The sequence below is a fragment of the Nerophis ophidion genome, linkage group LG15, assembly GCF_033978795.1.
Source record: "Nerophis ophidion isolate RoL-2023_Sa linkage group LG15, RoL_Noph_v1.0, whole genome shotgun sequence".
Lineage (NCBI taxonomy): Eukaryota > Metazoa > Chordata > Actinopteri > Syngnathiformes > Syngnathidae > Nerophis > Nerophis ophidion.
The window spans coordinates 32825382-32843151 of record NC_084625.1 but is presented as its reverse complement, the minus strand read 5'-3'; the positions used below and the strand labels follow the sequence as shown (position 1 = coordinate 32843151).

The 17770-nt window shown below is 40.9% G+C and overlaps 1 protein-coding gene across 4 annotated transcripts in view; it reads left to right on the top strand.

Annotated features, from left to right (window-relative positions):
• The window catches only part of sema5a (sema domain, seven thrombospondin repeats (type 1 and type 1-like), transmembrane domain (TM) and short cytoplasmic domain, (semaphorin) 5A), a 428747-nt gene that overhangs the window by 396525 nt on the left and 14452 nt on the right, over positions 1-17770 (top strand). For all 4 annotated transcript variants that reach the window (XR_009809834.1, XR_009809833.1, XR_009809835.1 and 1 more), the window contains exons 18-21: positions 7400-7570; positions 7764-7919; positions 10159-10203; positions 16941-17152. Coding sequence is in view for 1 of the 4 variants with exons in the window: in XM_061922050.1 (XP_061778034.1) it covers positions 7400-7570; positions 7764-7919; positions 10159-10203; positions 16941-17152 (584 nt within the window). In the remaining 3 variants the exon portion in view is untranslated. The remainder of the gene's footprint in view (positions 1-7399; positions 7571-7763; positions 7920-10158; positions 10204-16940; positions 17153-17770) is intronic.

Below are 17770 nucleotides of genomic sequence, written 5' to 3'. Positions count from 1 at the left end.
GGTTTAAGTGTGTCCTGATTGCCAATCCGCGACAGGTGAGGGAGCCAGCGCTCAGACAAGAGATGTGGCGCAGGCAAACAGGAACAGGAAATAATACAGAAATTAAGAAAACTGATATTTAAGTCTAGACTGTCATGTGAGGTCTTGAGACAAGTGACATTATGGCTATTTCAATGCCACATTTTGGTGATGCTGTTTTGGTTGGTAACATTGTCACAACATTGTGGAGCGAGAGTACAGTAAATATTAATATTTAAGGTGCAGGCAGTGCTACGGTACAGTGAAGTAGGAGACGGCACTGAGACAGGGGTGTCAATTAAATGGCAGCGTGTTTATTAACAGAAAGGTATGATGTGTGTATTTAATCCAAATACGTGGTGTGTAAATTTGTGATGCGTTCAACTGCTGAGTGTTACTGGAATGTTTTGAAGGTGGGTGTTGTGAGAGATGCGTTAGTCCAGGGAGGGCAAGGCATGCTCGGAGGTCCGTGGGCAAGCGAGAGGTCAAGGGCCGGAGCGAGGCATCAGGGTCCAGGTCGAGACCCAGTAAGGCAGCAAGAAAGTCCAAGGGGAATCTGGAGAGACAAAATACACTTCTCAAAGCCGGGAAACAGACGGAAGGTGCAGGATGACAAAACAGGACACAACACAATGAGCACAGAGGATGGAAAACACGGAGAGCGAGGAAGCACATAGGCAGAGTGCTAGAGACCAGTGGGGCTTATTGAACTTGGTACAAGGAGCTACGTTCTGGCACTGGAACGCAGGACGCGCTGGTTTAAGTAGGAAGTGGAGTCCTCACCGGTGTCAGGTGTGTAGGATTGCAGAGTGGGTGCAGCCGAGCGGGGGCGCAGCAGGCGAGGAACGCCCGTGGGCGTGTCCAGAGGCGCGCTCAGAAAATGTGTGGCAGCAGGTGCTTGAGCCGTCACAGGCAGGGCCGTACGCAGCTTGGACAAATACCAATGTCAAAAACTGGTGGTCCATGAGGAGCTTTGAACGGCTGAAATCATGGGTACCCCAGCACCATGTGGTTAACCTTGAGCAACAAAATTATTATTACACATTTTGTGATTATTATGCTGAAGTTTAGCGTATTACTGTCAGGACTTTGAGTTGGATTTGTTTTGCTTCTTCAATGCAGAGGGAATTTGGCATGAGCGAGACGTGAATGTGAGTACATATTGTTTATTTAGACACTATAACTAACAAAAGGCAAACAAATGGTGCGCTCGAGGGCGGAAAACTTGGATATAAAACAAAACTAGCACAATGGCATGACTAAAGACAAGAAACAAAAACGTGCACCATGGCATAAATAACAAAACTTGCACTGTGGCATAAACAACAAAAACTTACGTGGTATTGACAGCATAGAAAACAGAATAGCATGGCATGAAGGTAGGAGCAGCATAGGTAGGTGGGCAAGTAGACATATGCAAAGTTCCCAGGCTGAGGAACAGAAAACAAATGACTTAAATAGTGACTATGATGATGAGAAACAGGTGTGGGGCTGAGGGCAGGGGCGTGTCATGGAGACCAAGTGGAAACTAATGAGTAACTATGGAAACCAACAAAACCAGGAAGTGCAAAAACGGGAAACAAGAATCCAAAAACAAAACATAAAATGATCAAACATAAACCCAGATTAACAGGCATGACAATTACACACTTTTTAATATTATTAAAACAAAGGTTTAAAAACTTTACAGCATTTAAACTCTGATAAGGATTTGAACCCACAACTTTCGACTTCAGTAGTTTCAGTTACAGTGACGTGTGCCACGAATGCCAGCGCGAGTGGAGGGGAGAAATATGTCTTCATATTGTAATCAGTGACAGGGCGTGACGTGGCCAGGAATATATGTTTGGGGTGAAATTATATGAAGTGTCTTGTCAAACTGAGAGCATTTCACATCCATTTCATTCAGGTGAAACCAGCATTGGTGATGTCAGTTTAATTTAGTGTCAATCTTAAGTATCGGATAATGTTTAACGTTCATTTTGTTCTGTTGTTAAAGTTGTTCTGCAGGCCTAAAGATCATATATTAAAGTAATTAGATTTATATAGCGCTTTTCTCTAGTGACTCAAAGCGCTTTACTTAATAAAACCCATTATCTAAGTCACATTAAAAAGGCCTACTGAAACCCACTACTACCCACCACGCAGTCTGATAGTTTATACATCAATGATGAAATATTAACTTTGCAACACATGCCAATACGGCCTTTTTAGTTTACTAAATTGCAATTTTAAATTGCCCGCAAGTTTCTTGTTAAAAACGTCGCGGAATGATGACGCATACGCGTGACGTCACGGACTGTTAGGAAATATTAGCGCGGCACCACTCGCGGCTAAAAGTTGTCTGCTTTAACCGCATAATTACACAGTATTTTGGAGATCTGTGTTGCTGAATCTTTTGCAATTTGTTCATTTAACAATGGAGACTATAAAAAACAATGCTGTTGGTGGAAAGCGGTGGATTGCAGCTGTCTTTAGCACCGACACACAGCCGATGTTTCTTTGTTTGTTGTGAAGCGGAGCAGTCAAGTGAACATGTTTTCTCCACGTCAACCGGCAAGTTTGGATGGGGAAATTGTGATATATATCTTACCGGAGATATCAGTGGATTATTCGTTGTCCAGCAGCAGCTGTCATGTCAAAAAAGGCAGTTGTGAGCTTGGCTCCTCAGCTTCTCTCTGAGACACTGCGTGTTCACCACAGCCATCCGACTTCGAGGTATGTCTTTACAATCTTTAGAATCTCACTGAAACACTATTAAAACAATAAGCAGATAAGGGATCTTCCAGAAATATTTCAGTAAATGTGTCTAATTACATCTGAAATGCTCACACTGCCGACGCCCGGAGCCGTCGTTTTTTTTTTCTTTTTCTGGTCCTTCACTATCAATATCGTAATTCACGAATCTTTCGTCCTCGCTGAAATTAATGGGGAAATTGTCGCTTTCTCGGTCCGAATTGCTCTTACTGCTGGAGGCTCCCATTATAAACAATGTGAATATGTGTGGAGCCCTGCAACTCGTGACGTCACGCGCACATACTTCCGGTAAAGGCAGGGCTTTTCTATTAGCGACCAAAATTTGCGAACATTATCGTGGATGTTCTCTACTAAATCCTTTCAGCAAAAATATGGCAATATCACAAAATGATCAAGTATGACACATAGAATGGACCTGCTATCCCCGTTTAAATAAGAACATCTCATTTCAGTAGGCCTTTAAACCAGTGTGGGTGGCACTGGGAGCAGGTGGGTAAAGTGTCTTGCCCAAGGACACAACGGCAGTGACTGGGATAGCGGAGGCGGGGATCCAACCTGGAACCCTCAAGTTGCTGGCACGACCGCCCGACCAATCGAGCCAAGCCGGCCCACTAATATTAGGAGCGTATGATCTACCGCATTGTTATTTACAGCGCACACCATGTCCTACACAAAGTATATTTACAGTCGGTCATATCATCTTCTTTTTGTCACTTACAGAGGACATGACCTTGTTGTTCACTATGGTATTTGCGGCTATGCCTGCAGGAAGTTTGTTTTTTTTACATGAAAGTGCTGGCCACTAAGGCACGCTTTACTTGGTGCTACTGTTTCAGTTGGCAACGGTTCAGAGTGAAATTTTTCACAACGTTGTGGCGCAAGTACGTAAAGGTGTACTAATGTACGCTGTGAGGGAGAAAACGCACTGGACACACAGACACACTAGTAATTAACAACGCTCAAATCATGGCTACTTTAAAGGCCTACTGAAATGAGAATTTCTTATTTAAACGAGGATAGCAGGTCCGTTCTGTGTCATACTTGATCATTTCGCGATATTGCCATACTTTTGCTGAAAGGATTTAGTAGAGAACATCCACGATAAAGTTCGCAACTTTCAGTGCTAAGAGAAAAGCCCTGCCTCTACCGGAAGTCGCAGACGATGACGTCACATGTTTGATGGCTCACGTATTCACATTGATTTTAATGGGAGCCTCCAACAAAAACAGCTATTCGGACCGAGAAAACGACAATTTCCCCAATAATTTGAGCGAGAATGAAAGATTTGTGTTTGAGGATAATGATAGCGGCGGACTAGAACAAAAAAAAAAACGCGATTGCATTGGGACAGATTCTGATGTTTTTAGACATATATACTAGGATAATTCTGGGAAATCTCTTATCTTTCTATCGTGTTGCTAGTGTTTTAGTGAGTTTAACAGTACCTGATAGTCGGAGGTGTGTGTCCACGGCAGCTTTATGGCCGGCACAAGCTCAGCACATATCCGGTAAGAAGCAACTTTTTACCACAATTTTCTCACCGAAACCTGCTGGTTGACATTCGGTTGGGATCCATGTTCGCTGTGATCCATAGTAAAGTTTCACCTCCGTGAATTTTAAACAAGGAATCACCATGTGTTTGTGTGGCTAAAGGCTAAAGCTTCCCAACTCCATCCTTCTACTTTGACTTCTCCAATATTAATTGAACAAATTGCAAAGGATTCAGCAACACAGATCTCCAAAATACTGTGTAATTATGCCGTTAAAGCAGATGACTTTTAGCTGTGTGTTTGCGCAGCGCTCATATTCCCTAACAGCCCGCGACGTCAAGCGTACATGTCATCATTACGCGACGTGTTCAAGAAAAAACTCCCGGGAAATTTCAAATTGCAATTTAGTAAACTAAAAAGGCCGTATTGGCATGTGTTGCAATGTTAATATTTCATCATTGATATATAAACTATCAGGGTAGTAGTGGGTTTCAGTAGGCCTTTAATGCTTATTTAGTGTTGGTTGGTAATATCAACATTGAGAAGCGGGAGTGTGTATTTATATCTAAAAGTGCACAGAAACTTTGTTTTTTAACTCCAAGTGCTAGCTAGTAAGGCATGCTTTACTTGGTGCTACTGTTTGGGCTGGACAAGGGTTCAAAGTGAGGTACTTGTTTTCACACAACATTGTCTAACAGTGTAACACTTGGAAAAAAAGACACTGCACACATACACACGCTCACAAGAAAACTAATTAACAACATCCACGTAGTAAGGTTATCTTAATGCCAATTGGTTTTTGTTTGTAGTAATATTCACACAACATTGTGGAGCAGGAATGTTTATAATTGATAGCGCACAGGAACATTTTAACTATTTTACAAGTGCTAGCCAGTAAGACATACTTACTCGGTGCTACTGTTTGTGTTGGCAACGCTTCAAAGTGAAATTTCACACAACATTGTGGAGCAAGCACATAGTGTGTAATGAAAATTTGAGGTATTGAAAAATGTCACTGTTACCATTAGGATCCTTTTGTTTAGAACAGGGGTCTCAAATTCAATTTACTTGGGGGCCAATGGATGGAGAGTCTGGGTGAGGCTGGGCTGGAAGAAAATATAAAAATAAAAAAATGTTGCATACTCAGCATGTCTACTTGTATAATGACGTTTCAAATTGTATTCCTTGTGCACCGCAACTTTCTCTGTGCAAAAAAGACACATCGGGTTGCCCCTGTGCTCAACAAAGAAATATTGCATCTCCCACTTTTCCTGCAATTGTCTTTGCTCATCACTAACCTTTCTCTTCACTGCAGGCTTTGAAAAAGACATGTTTGGGGTTGTGGAATATATTTGTATTTAGCCGATGCACGGAGAATAATGTTATTTCCGCAATATGTGTCGTTCCGCTTTTCCGCCCTACATCAACACAGCGGTCGGCGGATAATAGCCGGGAAAGTACCGGGACAGTGACGGGTCCCGGAGTGTTATCCGGTGCCATATAGAAATATATGTAGCGTTCATCGTGTGAGGCAATGCAAATTAAACAATAAAAAACAAACAGATAACGGTTTGAATTGGTCCAGGTTATCGGGGACTGTTGTTACTGACGGACAGGTGTCGCAGAGTGACTCTAGCCGGGCTCGTAAGAAAACCCTCGTCTCCATGCCAACGTCTCTGTCGCTTTCACTCATTTGCCGCTTTTCCACTAACCCAGAGGTAGGCAACCCAGAACGTTGAAAGAGCCATTTTGGGCCCACATAACAAAAATTGTCTCTGTCTGGAGCCAACGGGGAGCCAATCTACCAATTACCACACCGTGATTGGTAGATTGCTTCAGCTCCGCACACAACGCTGTCCATTCATATAAAACTTGCGGGCCGCACTAACATTAAACTTTCACAGTAAGGTGGGGGCCGCAAAATAACGTCTCGCGGGGCCGCGTGTCTTAGATCCCTGGCTTAGAACATCCAAGTTGTAGCCAGTAGGATGTGCGTCAGTTGTTTTGGTTAGCAACAGTTTAAAGTAATACACTGTTTTCACACAACATTGTGGGGCACGCACATAGAGTGTATGATGTTTTGTCTACATCAGACCTGGGTAAATGAAGGCCCGCAGGCCACATGCGGCCCATTAAGCTTTTCAATCTGATCCGCCGGACATTCCCAAATAATTTTTTTAGATCTTTAAGATCGAAACTGTACTATTATGATGTGCAGTGAAGTTTTCAAATGACCGTAAGTCTTGAACTATAAAACATATTTCAATGGTCGGACTCCGCACTTTTGCATAATAAACTAGTTACTATGGTAATGTAAGTCAGAGCAGCTCAGAAGAGGCACCAAGCAGTGTGGGTGGGGAGCGTTTCCACAGAGTGTTTCCAGAGCAGCCAGCCTGAAATGTGGGTGTCAAAGACAGACGTGGAAGGATATTTTTACTACAAAGTTCAAAAGCTTAGTGATATATCAGATAAATCAGATTGTAGGTGGGGTTTTTTTTTACCCTTCACGTTCATATTTTGACATTCATATGTTGTCAATATTCAGTGTTTTATCGTTCATAGTTAATATTGTAAATCCCATGTTCTTTATTTTCATGTACATTCTGGGTATCTCATTCAGTAAAAAAAAATACTATTCCCTTCCGTTTAAGGCGCTCAGTCATAATGTTTTTAGCATTCAATGAGACATTATTGTGAGGTTTTGTATTAGTGTTCCTAAAAATAGACATATTTTTTTTGCTAAATTTGGCCCTTTGACTCAAAATAATTACCTAGGCCTGGTCTATACAAGAGTGTGCCAGGAATTTGTATGCAACCTTCAAATGGAAGTTAGTAAGACGTGCCTCAGTTGGTGCCGTTGTTGGTAGTTTGATATACTCTTTTCAGACGACATTGTGGTGTGAACCTACAAAAACAAGCTTTTTCCACATAAGATGAGCTTTAATAATGCACAGGTAAGGTGTGCCTAACATCCAACCGGTAGCCAGTATGCAACAATTTAAACGGATACTCTTTTCACACAACATTGTGGAGTACATTAGAGAGCAGTGGAACCGCAATCTTCAGAAAGTAGGTCATACATCTGCATAATGGAGTGAACTGGTCTCACCTTTTGTCCCACCTGTTGGCTTTAGTGGATGGCAGCTGGTCCTGTTGGTCTTCATGGTCCAAGTGCTCTGTGACGTGCGGAGGAGGACACTACATGAGGACTCGAACTTGCAGTAACCCCCCACCCGCTTACGGAGGTGACATCTGCCTTGGCCTGCACACTGAGGAGGCACTTTGCAACACTCAAGCTTGTCCAGGTACACACACACACACACACACACACACACACACACACACACACACAAACACATCCATCAAATTTCCATTAGTTATTTTCTTCCAGTCATTCCAGGCCCCTGCGGACTTCAGTCCTGCATGGATAATCTTCTATGGACCCACACAAACAAACACAACACACGCTTTGGGATTTACTGTCATTTCTCTTTCCAGAGACCTGGTCCAGCTGGTCCCAGTGGTCCCAGTGCAACTCCAGGGGTGCCCAGTTGCGTGTCCGTCACTGTGATGTCCTCTTTCCTACTGGAAATCAGTGCTCGGGAAACAACAGCGAGAGCCGACCGTGCTCGCCCGACTCCAACCTTATCCCAGGTGCACACACACATGCATGTAGAAAGACATTCATCTGGCAAGCAACGCCTACAGCGAATAGTTTGACAATAAAATACATTATTTAGAGCCGTGATTCTCACATTGTGCTACAACTGGTGGTGTATGGGCTCCGTCTAGTGATATGCCAAATAATCACTTCATTCAATATTCAAACACAGTGTTACTGTTCAAATTGTGTGTATTGTTAAAGTGGCCAAAATATGAAATATACTTGTTAAATAAAACATCTGCCTTGTTTTAATGATTATTAAGGCCTAGTGTTGTCCTGATACCAATATTTTGTCACCAGTACCAGTACCATGATGTATTTGATAATCTTAGGTACTTTTTGATACTTTTCTAGATCTAGGAGACCACAAAAAATGTCATTATCTGCTTTATTTTAACTAAAAGTCTAAAAGGCTACATTAAACATGTTTCTTATTGCAAGTTTGTCCTTATATAAAATAGTGAACATACAAGACAACATGTCTTTTAGTAGTAAGTTAGCAAACAAAAGCTACTAATTTAATCTGCTGACATGCAGTAACATATTGTGTCATTTATACACCCATTAGTTCGTCAAAATTATTAAGGACAAGTGGTAGAAAATGAATTATTAATCTGCTTACTTTCTCTTTTAACATGTTCTATCTATACCTCTGTTCAAATGCAATAATCACTTATTCTTCCGTTGTTTGCATGCTTTACATTAGTTTTGGATGATACCACAAATATTGGTATCAATTTAATACCAAGTCGTTACAGTATCATACATTGGTCATATTCAAAGTCGTCATGTGTCCAGGGACATATTTCCTGAATTTATAAACATAATATACATTTTTAAAATACGAAAAAAGATTTTGTGATGCTAAAAAAATCAATCAATGTAATCGACGAGATAAACTCCTGTCCTTGGTATCATTACAGTGGATGTTAGGTGTAGATCCACCAATGGCGTTTGTTTACATTTTGATGCTGTTGAGCTAAAGTGTGTAGCATGTTTAGCTATTCCTCGTCCTGCAGAGATGATACTTGTAAGAAATGTACTTTATTTGTCACCATAGAGTGGATTATTAGTGATTTCAAATAAGCTAAAACACTGTCGAGTGCAGCTGGACTTTAGCCGCTAGCTATCTAGCCATGTCTTGAAGCACCTCTTCCTGAGGGTGTTTCAGTGTTGTAACTTCACCTTTTATCGTTAGTTTTTAAGCTAAAATGTGTCCATTCTCCCTTTTCTGTCTACACACTGTGTCTGCTTGTAACTACTCTGTGATTGTGCACTGCCGAACATGCTCGTATAACCAACAATGAGATGACGTGACGACGGCTTGGGGGTTGGCGGACTGGTACGTTTTAGAGGCGTTATAGTACGGGATATGATTCATTAGTATCGCAATACTATACCAATACCGGTATACCCTACAACCCTAAGGCCTACTATGCTACTGTATTTTAATGTTTGCCAATGTGGTGGCACTTGGAGACCCAAGTGTTTTCTGAAGTGGTATTTGATTGAAAAAAGTTTGGGAAACAATGTGATACACAAAGGCTTGAATAAAGCCACAAGTGAAAAAGTCCCACTGATAGTTTGACTACAGGCTTGTCTACAAATCCTAAACATGAACATAATTGTATCCTCATCCTTTGGTATTAAAATATCCACTCAGACAGCCCTATTGCTAGTGGCAGTACATCATGTGTGACACCCATCTGCATTGATTTCCTCCACAACAGGAGCACTGAAGCAAAAATAAACATATCATTCATAAAGTGGAAATAACTATTGCAAGTTAATTGTAAAAGTGTAAAAAATATACACAGGTATATATTACTTGGTGTTATACACGATGGCGAACACTTTCAATAATCCCAAGAGTAAACAATGTGTCACAACAAAGATTCATAACTGTTCTGCATTAATTAGCAAGCATATAAAGGTGTAATAAAATTACCCGATTTCTCTGATCATCAATCCCTTTTAATGGGAAAGGTAGTCCATTAAGGTTCATTAGAAATGTCTTGTACTTCATTTCCTCTAATGAGAGCGTATACTTTTCATAAACCACAAGTCTTGATTCCCGCCAGCAGAGTTTTTAGCCTAATCTTTATCGTACTGAAAGAGGCTTTCATCTCAGCGCTCGCCATCGGGGGTGCAATTTGTCACGCGAGCAGGGGCGTGCTTGTGATGGTCCTGGGCCTAATTTTGCTCTTTCTCTCCCTCCTCTTTTACCAGAAGTCTCCATTGCACACTCCAGCCAGGAGGAGAGGCGCTGTGGAGGTAATAAATGTGTGTGTGTGCGTGCGTGCGTGCGTGCGTGCGTGCGTGCGTGCGTGCGTGCGTGCGTGCGTGCGTGCGTGCATGTGTGTGCGTGCGTGCGTGTAAGAAACAGGCGGGAGGCTGCATTTATTTCTCATTCTGCTTCACTGCATGTAAATTCCACTGTAAAAGAGGCGTTACAGGAAAATGCTGATTTGATAATATCTTGCACAAGTCTGAATTACACTCCAGTGTTGGCGTTCTGCAGCAGTGCCTAAAAAATCAGAGTGCAACAATCCTTACTAAAATGCACCCCAGCAACACGGTCACACCGCTGAGTGGATCAATAAGTGCTCTTTAAAGCATGTTCAGTGCCATAGCATGTTCGTTGCCCTGACAGCTGCAGGAGTGTTAATGAAAGTACTCAAGCATTGATAAGAAGCAATCAGCTGCACAATGACAGATGGTGCTCGAGGAATGTGTGTGTGTTCACAGGCAAATAACCAAAAGTTATCTATGCCATAGAAAATTATTCTATTACTTTGTGTAAAATATTTATAATAAGTGGGGAGCTCACTGCAAATTATGCGCGGCCATGCAACTTTGCCCAAAACCCGCAACTTGCGTGCACATTTTGGCCAATTAGCATAATTTTCGCCAATCAAGTTTATATCTGAGTGTTGCTCAAACACGCACGCCAACAGTCTAATCCAGGGGTCCCCAGACGTTTTGACCCAGTAGCCGAATTGAGTTACACTTTAGTATGGGGAACATATTCACCATTATTTTGGTGCTTATTAAAGTAACAAAGACTTAATTTACAGTTATTTGGACACTAGGGGAACATATAAGGGTTGGTATTGGGATTAGTATAAAACAATACATTTTAATGTTAGGGTTAGCTAACTCTTAGTTAATGGCTTACTGGTTGTATAATAGAGCCATGCCAAATAAGGCATTAATAAGTACTTAATAATGACTAATTAAAAGCCAATAGGTTACTAATTTGAATGTTAATAAGCAACTAATTAATGGTGAATATGTGTTCCCCATACTAAGGTGATACTATATATATACATATATATATATCCATTCCATCATTTTCTCAAGCTTATTCCCTTTTGGGGTCGCGTGGGGCGCTGGTGCCTACCTCAGCTACGATTGGGCAGAAGGCGGCGTACACCCTGGACAAGTCGCCACCTCATCGCAGGGCAAACACAGATAGACAGACAACATTCACACTCACATTCACACACTAGGGCCCATTTAGTGTTGCCAATCAACCTATCCCCAGGTGCATGTCTTTGGAGGTGGGAGGAAGCCAGAGTACCCGGAGGGAACCCACGCATTCACGGGGAGAACATGCAAACTCCACACAGAAAGATCCCGAGCCCGGGATTGAACCCTGACTACTCAGGACCTTCGTATTGTGAGGCAGACGCACTAAACCTTTTTCCACCGTGAAGCCCAAAAGTGAAGTGAATTATGTTCATTTAGCGCTTTTCTCTATTGACTCAAAGCGCTTTACATTGTGAAACCCAATATCTAAGTTACATTTAAACCAGTGTGGGTGACACTGGGAGCTGGTGGGTGAAGTGTCTTGCCCAAGGACACAATGGCAGTGACTAGGATGGCGGAAGCGGGGATCGAACCTGGAACCCTCAGGTTGTTGGCACGGCCACTCTACCAACCGAGCTATGCCGTCCCGTGGAGCTGTCATTTGTACTTAAATTTTATAAACAGTTTAGTTAAAACATATATTATATATTAATTTAGTTTATTTTAGCACTTTATAAACATTTGTGTTCATCATTTTTTTTTTATGAATCCTTTATTTTTTTGTATATTTGATTAGTACTTATGTTTAGTATTCACTCTGACCTAAGCCTTGATGATAATATTTGTGTTTTGACAGATGGTTTCATATCATTTGACAAAGTTGTAAACTAAATAGTTTAAGATTCAATTATTAAGTGCAATCCAAATTACTCAAGATTACTCATTCAATGTTAATATTCAAGTGGGCCCCGAGTTCAAAAACCCTTTAACATTCACTTCCTAGTTTGCATGCATAGGTATTTCAGCTTTATTTATTCAGGTTACGGAAAAGGAGATTAAAAACAGATTTTCATTTACAATGCCGTTTTAGCAAAGACACATCATTTATATATGTTAGATGTTAAAGTATGACCATAATCGCTCATCGTCTCTCTTTTACTAACACAAATTACCGCTATAGATCGCTCTCAATAGTTCACAAATGTGTTTAAGATGGACAAACGCTTTTGAAGTGTAAAATAAACTTGGAGAATGTCGGCAATTTGTAGAAGCCTTAATGGTGTGTTTTTATCATTATAATCCATTTTTACTATTATTAGTCATAATGTACAAAACCCAAAACCAGTGAAGTTGGCATGTAGTGTAATTCATAAATAAAAACAAAATACAATGATTTGCAAATCCTTTTCAACATCTATTCAATTGAATAGACTGCAAAGACAAAATATTTAATGTTCAAACTGAGAAACTTTTTTTTTTTTTTGCAAATCATAACTTAGAATTTAATGGCAGCAACACATTGCAAAAAAGTTGAAACAGGGGCATTTTTACCACTGTTACATGGCCTTTCCTTTTAAAAACACTCAGTAAACGTTTCAGAACTGAGGAACACAGTTTTTGAAGCTTTTCAGGTGGAATTATTTCCCATTCTTGCTTGATGTACAGCTTAAGTTGTTCAACAGTCCGGGGTCTCTGTTGTGGTATTTTACGCTTCATATTGCGCCACACATTTTCAATGGGAGACAGCTCCGGACTACAGGCAGGCCAGTCTAGTACCCGCACTCTTTTACTATGAAGCCACACTGTTGTAACACGCGGCTTGATATTGTCACGCTGAAATAAGCAGGGGCGTCCATGATAATATTGTTTGGACGGCAACATATGTTTCTCCAACACCTGTTTTGGGTTTTGTATTAAAACACTGTTATGAGTGCAGCTGGGATAGGCTCCAGCACTCCCCGCGTCCCCAAAAGGGACAAACAGTAGAAAATAGATTGATGTATTAAAACGGTACAGTAATTTAACACTGAGCTCTGAGTACCTACAGTTACTGCCATCTAGTGCGGGGGTCTTCAAAGTTTTCCTCTTCAGGACAAGCTAAAATCATCAGCCCAGAGGTTGAGTCTTGGGCACAGTTGGGTGTTCCAACAGGACAATAACACCAAACACATGTCAAAGGTGGTAAAGGAATGGCTAAATCAGGCTATAATTAAGGTTTTAGAATCGCCTTCCCTAAGTCTTGACTTAAACGTATGGACAATGCCGAAGAAACAAGTCCAGGTCAAAAAAACAACAAATTTAACTGAACTGACCCTGAAAGGGACAAGCAGTAGAAAATGGGTGGATGGATGATGCACCAATTTTGTCAAGAGGAGTGGTCACAAATTCAACCAGAAGCTTGTGGATGGCTACCAAAATCATCTTATTGCAGTGAAACTTTCCAAGGGACATGTAAGCAAATATTAACATTGCTATATGTATACTTTTGACTCAGCAGATTTGCTGATCCAAATTGTGCCTAAAATGAGGGTGTTTTAGGCCACAACAATCAAAACAAAAGCCTGTGAAATCCTGGAGGGACTATTAAATGAATATCCAACAACTTGAGGGTTGTAGTTAAAAAATGTTTTAATTGTTATATCATCTGATGACTTTGCTTAATTTATCACCTTAGTCTTAAAGGCCTACTGAAATAAGATTTTCTTATTTAAACGGGGATAGCTAGCAGGTCCATTCTATGTGTCATACTTGATCATTTCGCGATATTGCCATATTTTTGCTGAAAGGATTTAGTAGAGAACATCCACGATAAAGTTCGCAACTGCAGAAAAGCCCTGCCTCTACCGGAAGTCGCAGACGATGACGTCACATGTTGATGGCTCCTCACATATTCACATTGATTTTAATGGGAGCCTCCAACAAAAACAGCTATTCAGACCGAGAAAACGACAATTTCCCCATTAATTTTACCGAGGATGAAAGATTTGTGTTTGAGGATATTGATAGCGAGAGACAAAAAAAAAAAAAGAAAAAAAACAGGTGAAAAAAAAACAACGCGATTGCAATTGCGTTGCATTGAGACGGATTCATATGTTTTCAGAGACATTTACTAGGATAATTCTGGGAAATCCCGGATCTTTCTATTGTGTTGCTAGTGTTTTAGTGAGTTTAACAGTACCTGATAGTCGGAGGTGTACGTCCACGGCCGGGTGTTGACGTGCTGTGTCTCAGGGAAGTCGACGGCAGCTGTATGGACGGCACAAGCTCGGCTGATCCCTGGTAAGAGGCGACTTTTTAACCACAATTTTCTCACTGAAACCTGCTGGTTGACATCTGATCCATACTAAAGTTTCACCTCCGTGAATATTAAACAAGGAATCACCGTGTGTTTGTGTGGCTAAAGGCTAAAGCTTCCCAACTCCGTCTTTCTACTTTGACTTCTCCAATATTAATTGAACAAATTGCAAAAGATTCAGCAACACAGATCTCCAAAATGCTGTGTAATTATGCCGTTAAAGCAGACAACTTTTAGCTGTGTGTGTGCGCAGCGCTCATATTCATAACAGACCGTGACGTCACGCGTACAAGTCATCATTACGCGACGTTTTTAAGAAAAAAGTCCCGGGAAATTTAAAATTGCAATTTAGTAAACTAAAAAGGCCGTATTGGCATGTGTTGCAATGTTAATATTTCATCATTGATATATAAACTATCAGATTGCGTGGTGGGTAGTAGTGGGTTTCAGTAGGTCTTTAAAATTAGCCCCCTCTCAGGGGTCTCATATATAAAACTGCAAGGAAATTCTGACTTTGTGCAAAATGAATGAACCCAATGAATGATTGTGTTTGTATAGATGACATACTTTACATGGAAAAGAGTGATTGTGCGTGGCAAGAGGAAAAACCCAGCCTCGCTTGGAGAGAAATTGTTTCTATATGTAAAATAATAAGACAGCTTGTTTTAGTCTTTTTTTCTGATATATGAGTGTCAACACGGGCATATGTAACCTTACAACTATTCCTTTTGATGCGGGATGTGTGATCGTATTCCTAATAATTGCTATTTATGGTATGTGGCAAAATATTACATACCCTGTTTCCATATGAGTTGGGAAATTGTGTTAGATGAAAATAAAAACGGAATACAATGATTTGCTAATCCTTTTCAACCCATATTCAATTGAATGCACTACAAAGACAAGATATTTGATGTTCAAACTGATAAACATTTTTTTTTTTGCAAATAATCATTAACTTTAGAATTTGATGCCAGCAACACGTGACAAAGAAGTTGGGAAAGGTGGCAATAAATACTGATAAAGTTAAGAAATACTTATCAAACACTTATTTGGAACATCCCACAGGTGTGCAGGCTAATGGGGAACAGGTGGGTGCCATGATTGGGTATAAAAGCAGCTTCCCAAGAAATGCTAAGTAATTCACAAACAAGGATGGGGAGAGGGTCACAAATTTGTAAACAAATTTTCAAAATGTTTTAGAACAACATTTCTCAACAAGCTATTGCAAGGAATTTAGGGAATTTACCATCTACGGTCCATAGAAACATCAAAAGGTTCAGAGAATCTGGAGAAATTACTGCACGTAAGCGATGATATTACGGACCTTTGATCCTTCAGGCGGTACTGCATCAAAAAACGACATCATTGTGTAAAAGATATCACCACATGGGCTCAGGAACACTTCATAAAACTACTGTCAGTAACTACAGTTGGTCGCTACACCTGTAAGTGCAAGTTAAAACTGTGCTATGCAAAGCAAAACCCATTTATCAACAACACCAAGGAATGCTGCTGGCTTTGCTGGGCAGGAGCTCATCTAAGATGGACTGATGCAAAGCTAAAAAGTGTTCTGTGGTCTGACGAGTCTACATTTCAAATTATATTTGGAAACTGTGGACGTGGTGTCCTCTGGAACAAAGAGGAAAATAACCATCCGGATTGTTATAGGTGCAAAGTTCAAAAGCCAGCATCTGTGGTGGTATGGGGGTGTATTAGTGCCCAAGGCATGGGTAACTTACACATCTGTGAAGGCACCATTAATGCTGAAAGGTCCATACAGGTTTTGGAGCAACATATGTTGTCATCCAAGCAATGTTATCATGGACGCCCCTGCTATTTTCAGCAAAACAATGCCAAGCCACGTGTTACAACAGCGTGGCTTTGTAGTAAAAGAGTGCGGGTACTTTCCTGGCCCGCGTGCAGTCCAGACATGTCTCACATCGAAAATGTGTGGCGCATTATTGAGCGCAAAATACGACAACAAGACCCCGGAATGTTAAACAACTTAAGCTGTACATCAAGCAAGAATGGTAAAGAATTCCATTTTCAAAGCTTCAACAATTAGTTTCCTCATTTCCCAAACGTTTATTGAGTGTTGTTAAAAGAAAATGTGATGTAACACAGTGGTGAACAGGCCCTTTCCCAACTACTTTGGCACGTGTTGCAGCCATGAAATTCTAAGTTAATTATTATTTACAAAAAAAAATAGTATAAATATCTTGTCTCTGTAGTGCATTCAATTGAATATGGGTTGAAAAGGATTTGCAATTTATTGTGTTCCGTTTATATTTACTTCTAACACAATTTCCCAACTCATATGGAAACGGGGTTTGTAATTATTTTTTTAAAGAAGCTGGAGAACCAAATTTAACATTTAAAAAAAAAACGTAAAATTTTCCAGAATTCAACCTCTTCCACATGATGGCCGTGGGACTGAGCAGCTCCATCCTGGGCTGCCTGCTCACCCTGCTGGTGTACTCCTACTGCCAGCGCTACCAGCAGCAGTCGCACGACGCCACCGTCATCCACCCCATCTCGGCCGCGCCGCTCAACACCAGCATCACCAACCACATCAACAAGCTGGACAAATACGACACGGTGGAAGCCATTAAGGTCTGTGCCGCATGTTTTCTTGAGAGTGTGAATAATTGGTCCTGCTGCTGCATGACTCTTGACTGTGACACCAACAACTGACACGCCTGCAGCTTTGTAACACATCGCCAGGTGTGCGTACCTTTCTCTCACTGTGTGTTGTGCTTCCTCATAATATATTCATGTGCCTCTCAGGCGTCAGGAAGTCACACTGCGTCTCCCGCTATGACGTCTCTGTGTATTACCACTGCACCCAGCCAGGAAGTGTGCTACTCAACTTCAGTCGGACCGCACATTAAGTCTATTATCGTCATTTGTCCTCAGTCAAGGAGGGGGGGAGTTAATTCCAGCTCCTTAATGCAGTATTTTTCAACCTTTTTTGAGCAAAGGCACATTTTTTTCATTAAAAAAGTACATAAAAACATAAAAAAATTAAACTCAGCAGCCAATATTGACAGTAAAAAGTCGTTCTCGCAGATACATGTCTCCCGTCTAAAGGCAAAACCCAGTAACTCAATTTTGGTCAAAATTGAGCTGATAATAATTTTGGAGTTACTAGGTGATATGCTTACATATGCGATATGTAAATTGTTCCGAAAGTAAGCTGTTACGCGCATGGCAGGACCTAGCAACTACCAC